The sequence below is a fragment of the Miscanthus floridulus genome, chromosome 13 (assembly GCF_019320115.1).
Source record: "Miscanthus floridulus cultivar M001 chromosome 13, ASM1932011v1, whole genome shotgun sequence".
In the NCBI taxonomy this organism is placed as follows: domain Eukaryota; kingdom Viridiplantae; phylum Streptophyta; class Magnoliopsida; order Poales; family Poaceae; genus Miscanthus; species Miscanthus floridulus.
In genome coordinates this window covers 61,930,780-61,948,754 of record NC_089592.1, presented here as the reverse complement: position 1 = coordinate 61,948,754, position 17,975 = coordinate 61,930,780, and the positions used below count along the sequence as shown (strand labels likewise).

At 45.3% G+C, this 17,975-nt stretch overlaps 5 protein-coding genes and 1 pseudogene across 9 annotated transcripts; 1 reads left to right on the top strand and 5 right to left on the bottom strand.

Annotated features, from left to right (window-relative positions):
• Positions 1 to 2,802: 2,802 nt before the first annotated feature.
• LOC136500375 (NADH-ubiquinone oxidoreductase 20.9 kDa subunit-like) lies at positions 2,803 to 3,536 on the bottom strand. Its single transcript, XM_066495711.1, has 2 exons — positions 3,268 to 3,536; positions 2,803 to 3,194 (listed from the first exon to the last, which is right to left on the bottom strand). Exons 1-2 carry the CDS (start codon positions 3,419 to 3,421, stop codon positions 3,040 to 3,042), a joined length of 309 nt encoding a protein of 102 aa, XP_066351808.1. The 5' UTR covers positions 3,422 to 3,536; the 3' UTR covers positions 2,803 to 3,039.
• A 110-nt stretch (positions 3,537 to 3,646) lies between these two features.
• Positions 3,647 to 6,925, top strand: LOC136500374 (dihydrolipoyllysine-residue acetyltransferase component 4 of pyruvate dehydrogenase complex, chloroplastic-like). The gene is made up of 6 exons (XM_066495710.1): positions 3,647 to 4,815; positions 4,911 to 5,102; positions 5,193 to 5,280; positions 5,371 to 5,441; positions 5,658 to 5,741; positions 6,637 to 6,925. Exons 1-6 carry the CDS (start codon positions 3,796 to 3,798, stop codon positions 6,739 to 6,741), a joined length of 1,560 nt encoding a protein of 519 aa, XP_066351807.1. The 5' UTR covers positions 3,647 to 3,795; the 3' UTR covers positions 6,742 to 6,925.
• A 152-nt stretch (positions 6,926 to 7,077) lies between these two features.
• Positions 7,078 to 10,335, bottom strand: LOC136500372 (formin-like protein 9; annotated as a pseudogene).
• A 181-nt stretch (positions 10,336 to 10,516) lies between these two features.
• On the bottom strand, positions 10,517 to 11,372 carry LOC136500376 (heavy metal-associated isoprenylated plant protein 26-like). 2 transcript variants are annotated; one of them, XM_066495712.1, is made up of 2 exons: positions 11,069 to 11,372; positions 10,517 to 10,974 (listed from the first exon to the last, which is right to left on the bottom strand). In XM_066495712.1, the coding sequence occupies exons 1-2, from the start codon at positions 11,078 to 11,080 to the stop codon at positions 10,696 to 10,698; spliced, it is 291 nt and encodes a 96-aa protein (XP_066351809.1). In that variant the 5' UTR covers positions 11,081 to 11,372; the 3' UTR covers positions 10,517 to 10,695. The 2 variants fall into 2 exon arrangements, with proteins under 2 accessions (XP_066351809.1, XP_066351810.1); XM_066495713.1 differs by having other exon boundaries at positions 10,532 to 10,971.
• A 543-nt stretch (positions 11,373 to 11,915) lies between these two features.
• LOC136499070 (protein AGENET DOMAIN (AGD)-CONTAINING P1-like) lies at positions 11,916 to 15,288 on the bottom strand. Of its 3 annotated transcripts, XM_066494769.1 has the most exons (7): positions 15,247 to 15,285; positions 14,646 to 14,740; positions 14,432 to 14,545; positions 13,910 to 14,035; positions 13,331 to 13,809; positions 13,028 to 13,238; positions 11,916 to 12,914 (listed from the first exon to the last, which is right to left on the bottom strand). In XM_066494769.1, exons 5-7 carry the CDS (start codon positions 13,652 to 13,654, stop codon positions 12,769 to 12,771), a joined length of 681 nt encoding a protein of 226 aa, XP_066350866.1. In that variant the 5' UTR covers positions 13,655 to 13,809; positions 13,910 to 14,035; positions 14,432 to 14,545; positions 14,646 to 14,740; positions 15,247 to 15,285; the 3' UTR covers positions 11,916 to 12,768. The 3 variants fall into 3 exon arrangements, with proteins under 3 accessions (XP_066350866.1, XP_066350864.1, XP_066350865.1); XM_066494767.1 differs by having other exon boundaries at positions 13,331 to 14,035; positions 15,247 to 15,288; XM_066494768.1 differs by lacking the exon at positions 15,247 to 15,285 and having other exon boundaries at positions 13,331 to 14,035; positions 14,630 to 14,740.
• A 92-nt stretch (positions 15,289 to 15,380) lies between these two features.
• On the bottom strand, positions 15,381 to 17,973 carry LOC136499073 (phosphatidyl-N-methylethanolamine N-methyltransferase-like). 2 transcript variants are annotated; one of them, XM_066494772.1, is made up of 2 exons: positions 17,597 to 17,973; positions 15,381 to 16,228 (listed from the first exon to the last, which is right to left on the bottom strand). In XM_066494772.1, exons 1-2 carry the CDS (start codon positions 17,971 to 17,973, stop codon positions 16,198 to 16,200), a joined length of 408 nt encoding a protein of 135 aa, XP_066350869.1. In that variant the 3' UTR covers positions 15,381 to 16,197. The 2 variants fall into 2 exon arrangements, with proteins under 2 accessions (XP_066350869.1, XP_066350870.1); XM_066494773.1 differs by having other exon boundaries at positions 15,381 to 16,225.
• Between the last annotated feature and the right edge of the window lie 2 nt (positions 17,974 to 17,975).

Genomic DNA, 17,975 nt, shown 5'->3' with positions numbered 1-17,975 from the left:
CCTTCAGTAGCGGACAACACTCTAGCCAGATTGACTTTGTCCTCGCAAGAAGAAAGGACAAACGAGCATTCTTGGGTTGCAAGGTGATACCAGGGGAGTGTATTGTTTCTAAACATAAGCTTTTGGTGGCAGACTTTCGATTTCAGGTGCATGCCCATAGGGATAAACAAGCTAAGATTGAAAGAATAAAGTGGTGGAAACTGAAAGGGGAGACGTTAGAGGTATTTAGGGAAAGGGTTATCAAAAAGGGCTCTTGTAAGAAAGAAGAGGACATAAACAACATGTGGGAGAAGATAGCAACCAACATTCAGAAGGTGGCCTCAGAGGTGTGTGGAGTAACCAAAGGAAGTGGAGGCGAGACTAAAGATACTTGGTGGTAGAACGAAGAAGTCCAAATGACTATTAAGGAGAAGAAAGAATGCTATAGACGCTTGTACCATAACAGGAGTGTGGATAACATAGAGAAGTACAAGGTGGCAAAGAAGACTGCAAAGCGAGCTGTAAGTGTGGCAAATGGTAGAGCGTACGAGGATCTTTACAAACATTTGAGTACGAAGGAAGGAGAGAAAGACATTTATAGGATGGCTAGGGTTCGTAAGAGAAAGACAAGGGACTTCAACCAAGTTAAGTGTATTAAGAATGAAAGGGAGCATCTCTTGGTGAAGGAGGATGAGATCCGACATCGATGGCAAGAGTATTTTGACAAATTATTCAATGGTGAGAATATGGACACAACCTTTCAGTTGGATGACTCTTTTGATAACACTAATAGGCGCTTTGTGCGGAGAATCCAAAAATCTGAGGTTAGAGAGGCGTTGAAAAGGATGAAAGGAGGTAAGACAATGGGACCAGATGGTATCCCAATCGAGGTGTGGAGATGCCTCGGGGACATAGCTATAGTATGGCTAACCAAGCTGTTCAACCATATTTTTCGATCGAACAAGATGCATGACGAGTGGAGAAGAAGTATATTGGTACTGATCTACAAGAATAAAGGGGATATTCAAAGTTGTACAAATTACCGGGGAATTAAATTGATGAGCCATACTATGAAGCTATGGGAGAGAGTTATCGAGCATCGCTTGAGAGCAATAACGCGGGTTTATATGAACTAATTTGGTTTCATGACCAGAAGGTCAACCATGGAAGCTATTTTCTTAATAAAATAAGTTATGGAGTGGTATAGGAAGAAGAAGGACATACACATGGTTTTTATTGACTTGGAGAATGCTTATGATAAAATACCAATGAATGTTCTGTGGTGGACTTTGGACAAACATAAAGTCCCAACGAAATACGTTGGGCTCATTAAGGATATGTACAATAATGTTGTGACTAGTGTTCGAACAAGTGATGGAGATACGAATGGCTTCCCGATTAGGATAGGACTACATCAAGGGTCAGCTTTGAGACCTTATCCATTTGCCTTAGTGATGAATGAGGTCACAAGGGACATACAAGGGGACATCCCTTGGAGTGTATGCTTTTTGCGGACGATGTAGTGCTAGTTGATGAAAACCGGACAGGAGTGAATCAGAAACTAGAATTATGGCGGGAGACTTTGGAGTTCAAAGGTTTTAGACTCAGTAGAACTAAAACTGAGTATATGAGATGTGACTTCAGCACTACTAATCGGGAGGAGAAAGATATTAATTTGGAAGGTCAAGTAGTGCCTAGGAAGGATACCTTTTGATATTTAGAATCAATGCTACAGAGAGACGGGAATATTGATGAAGAGGTTAGCCATAAAATCAAAGCAGGATGGATGAAGTGGCGCCAAGCATCTGGTGTCCTATGTGACAAAAAGGTATTACAGAAGCTAGAAGACAAGTTTTATAGGACGACGATTAGACCTGCTATGTTGTATGGTGCAGAATATTGGCCTACGAAAAGACAACATGTTCAATAGATAAGTGTCGCGGAAATGCGTATGTTGTGTTGGATTTGTAGTCATACAAGAAGGGATCGAGTTCGGAACGATGATATACGTGACATATTAGAGGTAGCACCAATTGAAGAAAAACTTGTCCAACACCGGTTGAGATGGTTTGGACATATCCAACGGAGACCTCCAGAGGCACAAGTGCGTAGTGGAATCCTAAGTCAGGATAGTAACGTGAAGAGAGATAGAGAAAAACCAAAATTGACTTAGATAGAGGCAATAAAAGGAAACTTGAAAGGATGAAATATACCTAAAGACTTAGCCTTAGATAGGAGTGCTTGAAAAACAGCTATTCACGTGCCTAAACCTTTATTGCTTCTGCTGGGTTTCAACTCTAGCCTATCCCAACTTATTTAGGACTTAAAGGCTTTTGTTTTTGTTGTTGTAACAATTTGACCTATGGATTGTTGCAGTTAGAGACCTATTCGTTTCAGCTTGTAAGTTGCACTATGCAAGCTAAAACAAACACGACTTTAGTAAGCACAGATAATATTTATGTATGCTCTCTAATAGTACCATCTATCTACCCCCATGAGATTCTTGATGATAAATGTGCAGCGAATTCACATGTGGAGGAAACCAGGTAAATCCTGATACAAAGATCGTCTGAACAAACAAACATTGAAGTCTTCCCCGACAGGCAGCCAATGAGCCAAACGAACCCCATTGCTTACCATGGGTTCGCGGTCGTATCCAACAAACAATATTTTTCTCTATTATTAAACCAGCCAACAATATTTTTAGCTTTTAGCCATGACTTATAAGCCAAACCAACCCAAACGAACGGGGCGAAGGTCATGATCCCCAATCCTGACAAGCTAAGATACACAAACACGACCACACAACAAATACCAAGTTCAGAGCAGAAATCACTTTAATATTCATAAATTCACCGAAATGGCGATGAAATTCTCACCAAACAACATCAAGAGGAGGTGAATTGTATCATCGAATCCTCATAACTGTGCAACAGCATACAGCGTTTATTCAATCAAGGCCATAGAGTGCCCAGATCAAGTACTCAAGCTAACACGAGGTCAGGAAAGAAAAAGGCGCAACGGTTGCGAAAAGAGAGACGGAGTGGAGCTGGATCCTCACTACAGCTTGTACTTGTAGCGCGCGACCTCGGCGTCGTTGGGGAAGAATCCCATTAGGCGGCCGGCGGAGTTCTGGTAGGCGTACATGAAGCCTCCCATGACCCCGATGAGCCCGCCCGTGACCATCGACGGGCCTCGGATCCCCGGCTTGATCCCTGCACGACAAGCGCGGGTCTGAGTTACCGATGGGGGTGAAGTGAGAGATAAGGTTTGGGAGGGGAGGCGAACCGGAGAGGTAGCCAACGGTGACGGAGACGGCGGAGATGGTGGAGAGGCGCATGTAGTCGAGCGCGGAGAAGTTGCCGACCACCTTGGTGAAGGCCGGGTTCCGATCCACCACCGGGTACTCCGGCTTCGTCGACGCGGTGATGTCCGTGTTCATCGCGTCGAGCAGGACGGTGCGGATCCCTCCGGTGATGCTGGCTGCGGCGGCGGCGGAGACGGCAGATTTGGTCGCGAGGAGGAGCTGGATGGGAGCGTTGTGGCCTTACGGGATAGGTCCTTCTCAGCTCAGTTCTCAGTGGTAGAAGTTGTGGGCCTTAACGAAATAAGCCGGAACAGGCCCATCAGTTCATTAAATGGGCCAAAGCCTCCTGGTAAATTGACCTAGGAACCGGTCCATGAATGAATATGGACTTACATGGGCCAGATCCCTGGTGACCGTAAATGGTCTGGCTTCGCAACTTCCGTCGATGGGCTAGACTGGTCACCCTTGTTAATGACGTAAGAGGCCCACAGTAAGATAAAGCCCGGTCCATGACAGCATCATCGGAGTTTCCAAAGCCATCCTCGCCTCGCTTTCTTCGCCCGCCTCACTGCTTTCCACCCCCATATACCCAACCAGCCAAAGCCCCCTCTCCTCGCCTCCGACCTCGAGCACTCCTCTCCTCTCCTCCAATGGCAACGGCCCCCGCACCCCTCTCGCTCTCCGCCTCCACCCTGCCCGCCCGGCTCCGTGCCGGAGCGGTGCCGGCGGGCGCGCGCTGGAGGCAGGCGCGGCGCGGGCGGATGGTGGTGCGTGCCAAGATCCGGGAGATCTTCATGCCGGCGCTCAGCTCCACCATGACGGAGGGCAAGATCGTCTCCTGGTCCGCGGGAGAGGGTGATCGCGTCTCCAAGGGCGACGCCGTCGTGGTCGTCGAGTCCGACAAGGCCGACATGGACGTCGAGACCTTCCACGACGGCATCGTGGCGGCGGTCCTCGTCCAGGCCGGCGAGTCCGCGCCGGTGGGCGCCCCCATCGCGCTGCTCGCGGAGTCGGAGGAGGAGGTGCCGCTCGCGCTCGCCAAGGCTCAGGAGCTCTCCAACGGGCAGCCGCAGCAGGCGCCTCCTGCTCCGACGGAGGATGCCGCAGCGGCGCCGCCGCCTCCTCCTCCAGCTCCGGCGACTCCTCCCGCGCCGGTGGCCGCGGGGACGAAGGGCGTCGCCAGCCCGCACGCTAAGAAGCTGGCTAAGCAGCACAGGGTGGACCTTGCCAAGGTGACTGGCACCGGGCCGTACGGTCGAATTACGCCGGCAGATATTGAGGCGGCTGCCAGAATCCAGCCGAAGTCAAAGCCCGCTCCTGCCGCTGCTGCGCCACCACCTGTGGCTGCGCCTTCAGTGGGTGCGGTGCCTCAGGCGGCAGTGCTACCGCCGGTTCCTGGCGCGACTGTTGTTCCATTCACTACCATGCAGGCTGCAGTGAGCAAGAACATGGTGGAGAGCCTGGCAGTGCCAGCATTCCGCGTCGGTTACCCCATTGTAACCGATAAGCTCGATGAGCTGTATGAAAAGGTGAGGATTTGAGGCAGGGCTTGACTGCACTTGAAGCTCCTCTGTTTTTCTTAGCCCGCTTCCTGATTACTATTAGACTGATTTGATTTTGACAGGTTAAGCCAAAGGGAGTGACAATGACAGTGCTGCTGGCAAAGGCTGCAGCCATGGCTCTTGCACAGCACCCTGTAGTCAATGCTAGCTGCAGGGATGGAAAGAGCTTCACATACAACAGTAACATCAACATTGCAGTGGCTGTGGCAATCGATGGTGGCCTTATTACACCTGTCCTTCAGGATGCTGACAAGGTACAACCTATCTTTTGTGATAAATTTGGCTTCACTTTGCAGTTTTAGCAAACAAGTTCACCAAACAGCTTGTTGATTGTTACACTGTAGCTGGATATATATTTGCTCTCACAAAATTGGAAGGATCTAGTCAAGAAAGCACGTGCAAAACAGCTCCAACCAAATGAGTACAGCTCTGGTATGGAACTCATGGCATTGCATAGTGTATTAGATTTCCTATTGCAAATTTTATGTGGACTTGCTTACCTGAAGATTTTGTTATTTGCAGGGACTTTTACACTGTCCAACCTGGGTATGTTTGGTGTAGATCGGTTTGATGCGATCCTTCCGCCTGGACAGGTGGGCTTAATTCCCTTTCTTCCTTGCCCTGTTCGCTTGGCTTATAAGCCGTACTTTTCCAGCCAACGAAAAGTATTTTTCTCTCACAACAAATCAGCCAACAGTACTTTCAGCCATGGCTTATCAACCAAGCGAACAGGGCCTAGTTTATATAAATCGTAATACGTATGCTTCACTTATGTATGAGGGTTAATATTTGAGTATCAATGGGTGCAGGGAGCTATTATGGCGGTTGGAGCCTCCAAACCTACAGTTGTGGCTGATAAAGATGGTTTCTTTAGCGTCGAGAACAAAATGCTGGTTAGTTATGCACCTGATTGTTTAAGACATCTGTTGTTTGCATATAATGTTTCAGTATGGTGAAATGTGAATAGTTGTACATCCTACTAGTTTTAAAATGTATTCATGACATGTAGTCGTTATGTTGAAGAGTTTGTCAGATATATCATGTGAAGTGTGTTTCATGGTTTAATTCCATGAGTTAATTACCATGATAAGATGCCCAATATTATCGCATAATTACAGTTATTGTCTATATGATTACTCATTCTGTTTCAGAGTGTAGGTTGTTCTAGTTTTGCCCTAAGTGAAACTTCTCTGCCTTTGACCAAATTTATACAAAAAAAAAAATGTACTAACATCTACAACATCAATTTAGTTTCATTAAATCCACCATGGAATATGTATTGATAATGCATTTATTTGATATTGTAGATGTTAATATATTTTTCTGTAAGCTTTGTCATAGTTGGAGAAGTTTGACATAAGACAATACTAAATGAATTACATTTTGAAACAGAGGGAGTAGATGTTATTCTATGGTTCTGTCTAAATCATAGAAATAGATTTGCTGGCCTAAAATGAGTAATTTTGCAATGGAAAATATACAATTCATCGGTACCAAACACCACAACTTATACCTCACTAGTCATCAAAGTCCATTTGAGTTGTGTATATTGTTGGTTTTATTGTGTGGATGTATCGCTGGTGCTGCCAGTTAGTAGTTAGGATCTCTTTGGTTGGTTGCCACTTGGAATGTGTCAGCAATAGTTCTTGCGTTGAACAGATTGTTCAGGACAATACTGGCAATATTTTCACCAGAAACTGTGGTTATTGCATAGTGGACATAGAGTATGAAATTATAGCATCAGGGGATTTGTATTTGACTAAGCTGTTTCAACATTTCTTTTTGTAGGTCAATGTCACTGCTGATCACAGGATTGTATATGGTGCTGATTTGGCAGCATTCCTGCAAACTTTTGCAAAGATTGTTGAGGATCCTGAGAGCTTAACTTTGTAAGATCTCTTGAAGAGTTATGATTTTATCTATATGCCCATAATAGTCTGATTGCAGTTGGAGTTCTATTGTCGATCTCCAATTTTTGTATCTTTGAGCATTCAACAGGATTCGTCTGATCTTTTTGTACCGGTTCCTATCTCTCAATGTTGTGGGTCTTGTTGGAGAGATTATACTGTTGATATTATGGAATTGTTGGAGAGCAATAATAAGTTATAAAACTGTAGAATAGTTCTGCAGATTTTATCTCTAAAATACGGTCTATATCCCTTTTTCATTTATCTTCTGGGAAGTATATTTTCTTGAAATTTGTAAAGTGGTAGAGATCCCATCTTCCCTGAATATATCTTGGGAAAATTCCTCGTTGCCCTTAGACTGGCATGTAAATGGACATGTAATGTTTTGACGTGTACTGGCACAGTGGCCCAGGCATGCTGTCTTTGGACTTTAAATTTTTTAAAGCTTATTAGCAAAACGAAAACATACAAGAGTACATGTTTGGCAGTTACCAGTAACTACAGGAGTATATAGAATCCTCCAAAACAATAACATGGTCAGCATTAAGTTGCGACTTGTGAGTGTATTCAACAAATTGAAAACCATGCAATCTAAACACACCATCATGCTAATGCAATTCTGCACGTATACAAACTCTCCGTAACTGATACAAACCCATCTCAAGCTAATAACTATACACACATTCACACAAAAAAATTAATTTGTTAATGTCCAAGTGGTTAATGTGAAGTCTGATCATTGAACGTATTCACCTGAGCGGAAGGACTATGTTCAGAGGTTGGATGTGCTTTGAACCCCTCATGTCTCGGTACACCATATCTAGCAAACCAAGAAAATCTCTCATGATGACAAATATATGGAGGAGGTTGGACTCATTCTTGCCAACCTCTCCATGATAATACTCAGTGAGTTCTCTGACCTGCTGTAGGACCTCCGCTTCGTCAACCTTGAGTTCCTGCATGGTATTCTCTGCATGAGTTTGGAATGATCTCATGCACTGCAGGAAGTTCTGGTTCCTGTCATTGCAGGTAAGCTCCTTGCCGACAAGCCTTCTCAGTTGAGCCAGTCCATGTGATAGATTTGAGATTGAGCTTTTCAAGGTATCTAAATCTATACTTGCTACCTTCTTCACATTGCCAAGCTCATTACTTAACTCTGAAACAAATTCTGTACCTATTTCTGGATACTCTTCTCTTTCTGCCAGTGTGGCTTGACAAGATCCAGAAGTTCCACTGAGCTTATCTGAAGCCTTTGATCCTTCTAATCGCTCCATCTCTTGGACAACAAAATGCAGGAGGGTTGTCTTCCCGTCAGCTCCACGTATATCTGACAGTTTCAGCAGTGCATCAAGTCTGAAAGCACTTGCCCCTCCTCTTATAGTTCCAACATTCATTCTGTTTCCGGTCTTGAGTACTGCTTCAAGTAATCTTAAAAACAATTTGCTGGACCTGAGTTCACTGCAGGCACCCTAGTAAACAAAGAAATAGTTGTAGCTTCAATAGAATCTTTCTATCTTCTAAATTAATCGAATAGCTCTACTTACTTTAATCAGTGCAAAGGACATCCTGAGATGGGCAACTTCATCATCAAAAGTTTCCTTGTACAGCATTGCCTCGATTCTTGAAAATGACTTTGGTATTGTCAGTAGCACCTTGACAAAGTTCTCTGCTGGATCCAACATGTTGATGTCCCCATCATAATCAAGTAGTTTTTTCTCCTCGTCCTCGGATGGTTTCATCTTGACCAGCGCTTCTAGTTGTTGTGTGGACAGTCCAGTACCTGTGATTGTCAAGACAGGGCAGTAGGCTCATCTGGCCATCATTTACTCGGTAAGTTTAAATCCAAATGCAGCAAAATATACCTTCTGTTATAGAACTGCAGACTTGTTCAGTGCTAGCGTTTAAAGTCTTCAAGAGTATAGTAGTATTTTGAAGTTTGTGGTGCTCAATGACATGTTTGCTGGTAGATAGACTCTTGCTTTTGGGGTCCTCGTTTTTCGCTGGCCCTTGAAAGTTGTATGCAAACAATGACTTGATCATCTGTTCATCAAATCTGCATATGTATGCTGTTGTAAGATGTGATAATAGGAAATGAAATCACAATCTAGTAATGGGAATTGGGAATCATTTTTTGGCTTACTCAAACTCAAAGGAACTTGACTGAATGTCGTTCCACACCATTGAACGGTTTGGAGCTGCCCTTACTTTGCCCCAATGCAGAGGTTTCAACCTTGGAAGTGGTAACCCATCTTTGCCAACTTGTAACTGGATCCGTAATGGAGGTGGCAATGGAGGCTGGCCAGAGTTCTACCCTTCAAGACTTGAAGTAGGTTTGATTGGCGGTGGAGGGGGTGGTGGTGTTTTCGGTGTACTTGTTGCTCCGGATACTTTGAACTTTGCTTCGTCAGCTGAATTCGGTATTGATTCCTTTGGATCCAAATTAATGTCTGTATTTGACACCCTGAATGCTGAGTTTGTTTCGGAGGGTGTGGTCTCAATAGCATAGGAAGTAGACTTATATCCTGACGATAGATGCCTGAGCTTTGCATTGACCTGGTCTACTTTTGGAGCTTCAGGATGTCCCATGGATCCTGAATTGGTGGTAGCTTTTGCAGTCTTTTGGTGGTTTATTACTTCAGTTTTCTCCTCATCTGGGTTTTCTGGAAGATGGCAAAAGGTGTTATGCACATGGGCGTGACCGGGAGCTGTGAAAGGTGGAGTCTTTGGGCAGAAGGGAGATCTACAATCTGGTGAGAGTGATTGATATGATGAACTAGAAGGTGAATCATCCCTATGTCGAGAAGATGGAGACGGATCTGCGATAGGTTTATCATAATTTTGCAGCGGCGACTCTGTAATGGAGCCACCTGATGAACGAGAACAGGGCAATGAACGGAAAACGAGAACAGGGCAATGAACGGAAAGAGTCAGCTTCATCAGACTGCAAGTTGGTGCTGGCTTTCACAGCATAATCGCTTATGATTATCTCTGCACTTTTTGATGGAGTGGGAAGAACGGTACAGGTGCAGCGCCTTCTTTTCAGCTTCTTTGGCATCTGTCTCACCTCTCACTTGCCACCGCCGGCTTTTCAGTCCGGTGCTGTGGTTTGGTGGGCAGTGGGCAACGAGCACCAATCTTAACTTGGTGATGATCCTCATCGCCATGACACAAATGTTGAGAGATTGCGGGGCAATGGTTCTCTTGCTACCGCGCTGTCATTGTCACGGTATCGTCGTCGTCGTCATCGGTACCAAATCTGTTAATAATCTGTCAGTACTTTGTTGAAGCAAGTTAGTGATGTATGGATACTTATGGTTGGCGCTGCTTGTCCTTCCGGAGGCTGTACTCGAAGGCAGCCCTGCTGCTCTTACGTTTGTCGGGGTTACCTTGTTAGGACTGGATGCCTTGGAAGGCTGGGCACCAAGCATGTGCAGGTTCAGAAGACTCTAGCCTGGCTGCTGCAGGGTGCAGACCATTTGCGTCGTGTCTGTGAGACCATGAGTGAGTATATATAAGTGTGATCACCTCAGTTCTGTGTCTGATTTCGTCCTCGTGGTTGGTTACTCAGTGCTGGTAGCGTTGTTGGTTCCGTTGTAGCACGAACTCTAAGGTAGGAGTCCGTGCTCTTTGCCACCGGTAGTATGGCAAAGGAATTAAGAAAGGGACGGCGAAGAGGGGCGTGAACACTGAACACCACCATCATCAAACCGATTGAGCGAAACACTTGCTCCCGCAGCGTGGCTGGTCAAGGTTAGCTTTTAATTAAGACCTTGATCGCACGCGTTCAAGGATTAATCATATCTGTTTCGAGCAGTGCTCTGTATGCTTCATCGTTCCAACAACTACAAGGAGTACAGCAGAGCGTAGATTTACATTGGGGTCCGGTCAAGAGACAGATCTGTACCTGTGTGACTGTGTCCTGTCCTACGGCTACTCCCTTTCAGGACGGCTGCTGGCCGGCGGGGGCCGGTGGTTCGCCCTCGCCTCCGGCCCCGGCGTCGACCTCCTTGATCTCGAGGATCTCGACGCGGCGGTTGGTCCTCTTGCGGAGCTTGATGGCCACGTCCTGCGGCACGAAGGCGCCGCAGACGCTCACCCGGTGCTGCTTCCTGTCGATCAGGTGGCTCTCCAGGTCTTGCATCTGGAGGAGCGCTCTCCTGACCCTCTGGTAGCACCCGGTGCAGTCGATGTTCATCCTCACCGTCATGCAGTAGAGCTGCTGCACCCACGTCACAAAACGCACCAGTCACTTCCGGTTCTAGCTCATGATCACAGCAGCAAAGAACCGTTGGCTTGGCCACCGCAGTGGTTACCTTGCCGCTCATCAATCTCCCTGCTGCCCGAGCTCGGCCATCGGATCCGGTCGGCTTCAACGCCGGCAAAGGAGGTGGTCCTGATCCTGGGGAGGGCAGAAGGAGCCCGCCGCTTTTACAAGGGCAGAGGGCCGCAAGGTGCGAGTGGGCTAATTGGATTGATACCTAGCTTTTGCGCTGTGTCCAGGGCCAGGCATCGTCTTCTCATCGAGTCGAATCAGATTCTGGTCCAACCACGCAGGCTGCCTGGATGCCTTGCACGTATCGAATGGGAAAGGCATTTCCTTGCCTTTCCTCTGCCCAGTGCCCGACTTGCGACGATGAGTCTTTGACACAGGCTCTGTCGAGATGGACACTTCACACTTGCATGCCTTTATCAGACAGCACTTGGAAACGCGATGTGAACATCAATTAGCACTGCACGGCGGGAGAAGACGAGAAGTTGCTAGATTTGTCATGCGTGATTGCGTGTAAACTACCGTCAAGAGGTGGCGCTGCAGCAACGGCGCCCGGCGGCAGCAAGGTAGGCAGGCAGTGGTAGGCTACCAGGAATACCAGCAAAGCCAAACCTGTCAAAGCCTACCATTGCCATATATCCAAGGTAGAGTTAGGTTCTCCAAACCAACGAATCATCACCGTTTTTCAACGATATAGGGATTATTCACACCAACCAATTACCCCATTTTCCAACAGGCAACAACAGCATGCCACTTGCTTCCGCGCAATTCACATTTCACAACCATTCCGTGGGCGGTGGTACAGAAAGAAGCAGGCACAGTGAAGTCCACCACGGTGAGAAAACAGAATCCAACAAGTAGCCTAACTGACATTTAAAAGAACACAGAAATAGGCAACAAGCAACTATTTTGTGACATTTCACCGAGTTCACAAGTAGCCTAACTTTATGTAAGGCGCACCACTGCTACAAGACTGGATGAACAAACAAACAACAAAGACTAGGATTGCCAAAAGAAAAACTGAAAGCTCTAAAACCAGAAACCAAACTGGGCCTTCTTCCCCTCCTAGACGATGTTAACAAAGCTATCAACCCTAGAAATTATAGGGACCAGATAAAAATCTTATCTCGGTCAGTCAGTACATACAAACTGTATACTGGTTCTTGGTGACATCTTCACATCTAACTGACTACTGTTGATGATGGGCCTTCAAAAAAACTGTCAAAACCTGGACCTGGGTTGTGCTGGCAAAAATAACCTGGGGATGCACAAAACCTACATCTCACCAAGGCCGGTGTAACTCCAGAAAGTAAGCTAACATGTTAACCCCTTCAACCGGTGCTGCTGAATTTAGCTTTCACCTGGACATCACAAGATTGGCAACCTGCACAGGCACACCCATAAAAGGCTGCTCTCCACTGCTCTTGCATGTCTCCTCGTCGGGCATTAGATTAGGTTGGCCAAAGCTTCCACTGGGGCTGGACAAGTCCATCTCCCCACTGCTGCTTCCGCTGCTAGTGTCCGACTGCTTTCTGGAGCCAGATCTTCTACTCCTCTTTCTTGGCCTCCACCTCAAGTTATCTAACTTCAGATCATTAGTCAGGTCGGCAAGGACACGTTTCTGATCTCGTGAGATAGTGCAGACTGAAGATTTCTCAATACCCCTCTTGTCAGATCGAAGTCCCTCTAGTTGATCTTCTGGTTTTGGAGGCACATTAAAAGTCAGCGGAACTTGTTTTCCAATCAAATATATTCACTTCCACGATCTGCAGTGGAGGTCAGCTTGCTTGCGATATCTTTTCTTTCCTTCAAAGGATTCCATTTGTTACCAACCCACTCAAGGGAACACCTCAGCTCATCTTCACCAAATTCAGCGATTCGCTTTTCTCCTGTGACGAATGACGAAAAAGAAGTTAAGGTATTGTGTTTCCATTAATACCCTAATTGCTCACAAAACGCACAGCATAAAAGAATTGCCCATAATCACAGGAATGGAAGTTACCTGGAAAATAAACTTGTAGACGCCCGCTGCCTCCATGGCACAACACGATTCCCTCCCACCAGCCACCATGCCACCACGCATCAACAATGGCTCCAACATCAAAGCACGAGGCCTTGCTTTCTTCCACATGCTGTGGATGAACCATTGGCCTTCCAAGGAAACGTATACCCAGTTGATCAGGTTTGGCAATTCGTGTTAGCATAACCCACTCCTGCAAGCATCACATTAGGTCATACTCCAGTTCTAAAATTCAATGGCATGAAACAAAAGGAAATAAATTATAAAGAACTGAACATAACACACCACCAAGTTTCCAGTCTCGTCAGCATCCTGAAGTTCTAGGTAGCGCACCTTGATTTTATCTTTATGCCTCTTCAGAATCAAACATCTAAACCAACATCCCCTTATACCACTATCTTGAGATAGTACTTCCACATGGCAACCAGGACACAAGTGTTTGATGTTCTCACCATAAAACCTAGAAGTAGAAGCACCAGAACAAATGACCTTCTGTGGATTAGCATCATTATTGAATGCATCACGCTTCCTCTTCAGCCCTCCATCTGAACTGGGTCCGGGTTTAGGGACCTTGAAACGCACCTTCAGAGAGGAAGTTGCATTGAACATGGTCCTAAGTACTTCCTGGCTCCAGTAGCCTTGCAGCTGTGTGACATCAAAAGGCTTGACTTCACCATTATCAATCTGCCGGCAGCAGAAATAAGGCTGCCACAAGCTGCATCTGGTATCACTCTTCAACTTCTCGTAATGCTGGGCACTCAAGACTGCAGCCAATCCATCAATGCATTCTACATTGAGATCTTGACAGCCCAGAGAAAAGAAAATCTCTGTGTCATCAAAATCCATGGGCAACGAAACACCAACCTCATCAACTTTGTCGAACCATTGTACCTTGACCATGTTGCATGAATTTGTATCCTCATAGAGATCTTCCACACAAGCAATAAGTCTCTTCATCTCTTCACTCATGATATATACAAAACTATGCACCTATAAGTATAGTAGGAATGTATCAGCTAACGTTCAACCTTCAAAAGTTTACTACACGAAAATAATATTGGCACTCGATCTTCATCTACTTTTAATTATGTGTTTCTATGAAGCCAAAAGGTTCCTTAATATCATCTCAAAGTAGGAATAATGAAAAAACAATATTTGTCAAAGTAAAAGAAACCTATTTTCAACAAAATATATCCACTTTTATCTCATGAACTGTCCAAGTAATATTCAGGACACTGGCATTTTTTTCTGGGGGCTCAGTTTCTTGTCTGCCTAGGTATGGTGTTTGAAATGTAAATGTATACTTGATTGACAAAGAGCAAGGAATAGAGGTGCACATAGCTAAAAAGACAAATGAAAGTAGCCAGCGACAGCAAGGGGGCATACCGAGATAGTAATTCCTCTACGGCAGAAAGATTTGTAGTGCTTCAAACGTTGTTGGCAATGCCAGGGAGCTCCCAACTATGTGAAATCATTTGAAGCTTCCCTAGAAGAAACATCCTGAACAGGCATAATAGAAAATGCATTAGAGAAGGAGAATTATCGCTGGTGCTTCCAAGACATAAGAAAGGCAAGATGATATACCAAAACATTTCTGTACCTTCGAAGGAGTAACTTGAGTGCAGTTAACAACATTGTCATCATATGAATCCCCATTGCACCTATTAGCCATTGAGGAGGAACCATAATTATAACCTGCAAATGAAGCATTCACAATAAGAAAATCGCCAAGGAAACCTTTAATGGAAACCGTAGCATGGAATGAAGTAGACAATTCTACACCTAGGCAAAAGCAACACAGCAAAACAAAACGAAGAACTAAAAGAAACGGAACAGAAGAGATGAATGTGATGACAATCACAAATCACCACTGCAATAAGCAAACAAGTTGGAAAACGCATTTACTTGAGAATAACTTCTCGTGATTTGGGTATAATCTGATCCTATTTACATATCCAAATATCAGATAGATTTCCCACTTCATTGTATTACATTAAAGCTTTGAACACATAGCCAGACAAATCATTTTCACTAGAATATGTTGATCTATTTGCACTAGAATTTGTTGCTTTTCAAAGAAATCGAGGCTTTCTTTTGCATGAACATTCAGTTTACAGTCAAAGTACACACTATATGGACTTGTGGATCCTCTCCATAGAGGCACCAGGGGAGGCCATGACAAGGGAAGATCAAAACAGCACCTGATTGAGCATACATTCATGCTGCTGCTTCGCTTATCTCTATTCTCAAATGCCAAGGTTACACAATTGGCCCAAAGGAAGCCAGCAGCTGCTTCCACTGAGACACACCTGTATTCTCCATATTCCTATGGAAAAGGAGAAGGCATGAGTTTTGCAGGCAACCAAATTATTACTGAACAAACCGGGCGAGATCATAGTCATTCCTAGAAAAAACGTAAAGCAACCCCCAAACCAATTTGTCTAAACAAAAACTCAGCCAATGAACTGCTAAAGAAACACACGGAAATCCCAACTACAAGGCATACGTCCTGGTCTATTCAAGAAGCAGTCTTCCTGAACATCAGAAAGAGAGGGCGAAATGCACTACCTCAGTTGCCGAACAAATTTGGTGAAACAAAAGACCATAGTGGAGGAATCCTCTAATGGTCTAACCGCAAAATGGAAAAATACGATGAAGACAGTTTTTCTTGCCAATCAGGCTAGACACGGCAGCAAATGGAAGTGAAGCACCCGTGTTTTGCAGCAGCGGCTCCCTCCTAACAGCCAAACAAGAGAGGGCGAAATGCACTACGCCACTACCTCAGTTGCCGAACAAATTTGGTGAAACAAAAGACCATAGTGGAGGAATCCTCTAATGGTCTAACCGCAAAATGGAAAAATACGATGAAGACGGTTTTTCTTGCCAATCAGGCTAGACACGGCAAGAAATGCAAGTAAAGCAAAATGGAAAGATACGAGGAAGGAAACACCTCTTCTTGCCAAATAGGGATATCTAACTATTTGCCACTCTTATGGTGGCTGCCTCTCCGTTTGCCAACTTTATCGTGCCAATTACAAAATTGCCCGAGAAAACAGTAACCTTACTAATATTTTGCCATTTTTCGCTGACGTGGCACGCCACTTCAGCGTGCCAGCATGGAACTTGACGGCCGTCTGCCCAGCTAAACGGCGCTAGCAGCTCCCGTCAGTCCCCATCTCTCTGCTAGTGGAACCCAGTTATCAGTACCTTCTTCTTGCGCGTGAGGAAGCAGAACATATAATGGCTGCTACTGCTAGCAGCATATACACACTGGAACACACTTCAAAGCTTCGATGACTATTAACTCCCTCAGTATAGTACTATGTCCATGTAGTGTAGAAGTATTACGATATTTATAAAATGGAATGCATATGATGAGATCAGGATCTTCTTTGTACTAGTTCACACGGCAAGATTTTCTGCTACTCTTGTTTATCATTATTCACCTAGTGTAATGGCTGGAATTCTGTTTCACCTTTGTAACCACTAGCCAGCCACCTAGCTCCACTCATTCTGAGTGCACCAATCTTTGGTACTAACCACCTCTCTCCTAATCATTCACCTCAGCACTACCATCATTTTCCATTTTACTAAATAATTAATCGCAACTGAAACTTCAGGGCAGGGATTTCAACACAAATGGAAATAAGCAAGCAATGAATTTACTTAATGTTACACATACAGCATACCACACCAACTCCACTCACACCTTACACTATGACGACACCTACAGGTAACCAGTGTTAAGATTGGTCAGCATTAACCTCCTTGTTTAAAAAAGAAACAAATAGGTATCCATATGTGATAAAAAAAGCCAAATTTGTTGTCATCTGTTACAACAGTGAGTTGAGTCCCAAGTCTTACAGCATGATCTCATCAGCATTTTCAAGGTTTATCAACAATTTAACAGAGACAAAATTTAGAATAAAAATCTATCAATGAAGGTAGCACCATGATGCAAACCATTGGTTATATGAAGACAAGGAAAATTCCAAGAGATTGTGTTCCATTAATCTACAAGTGTGCCTAAACCCATGAGTGTTAAACGGGAGAAAATGATAATTGTTTGCCTAGTCCACTTCCCTAACCATTTCTTGTACCCAGTTTCGAAATCACATTTACCAGTGTTTAATCACCTGAAGCAATTCTGTAGCACTAAATGGAAAGAGAATTAAGGCTTGCACAAGATCCGACTGAAGTAATAAGTTATTCCTTCAAATTCCAAACCACTGACCTCCAATTCCTACAGCTAAGAACCGTTGAATAGAATACACTTAGTTTGATTCACCTAAGGTAGTCCTTACATATCTTCGGCTATCTATCATTCTGATAGCCAGTAGCTCAATTCATTCAAGTACTCCTTACAATTCGTAATTCAGTCAACGCAGACAACAATACAAGAGATCCTTAATCAATGCGCCTTTGTATCAACAGAAACAGTTGCAAGCTGTTGAGATTATAAAATCCTGAAGCTATTGCTTAACGCGGGATGGATCACGGTGCCTCGCTAACTGGGAGAACAGACAGGAGAAGGACGAATCGGCTACTCACTTGAAGTTGAGATACTGGCCGACGGCGAGGAGGACGGGGCAGTAGAGCGGCGGGGGCCCGGAGAATGAAGCGACGGAGGCGAGCGCGAGGAGCTGAAGCGCCTTGATGGCGTGCGAGACCTGCGCCATCCGCCGGCACGGGTCGGCGCCGCGGCCGCACAAGTCCACCCAACGCTGTGGGTGGGTCCACAGCGTGTAGTAGAACGGGAACGGCAGCAGCACACCCACGGCCGCCGCCGCGGCCGCCATGGAGACCATCTCTACTGGCAAGCTGCGTGGAGGAGGCGAACGAGCTGATCGAAGCGTACAACGGCAGGCTCGCGGCGAGGGTGGACGGCAGCGTGGAGGAGGGGGAGCTGACGAACAGTTGCGGGCCATGG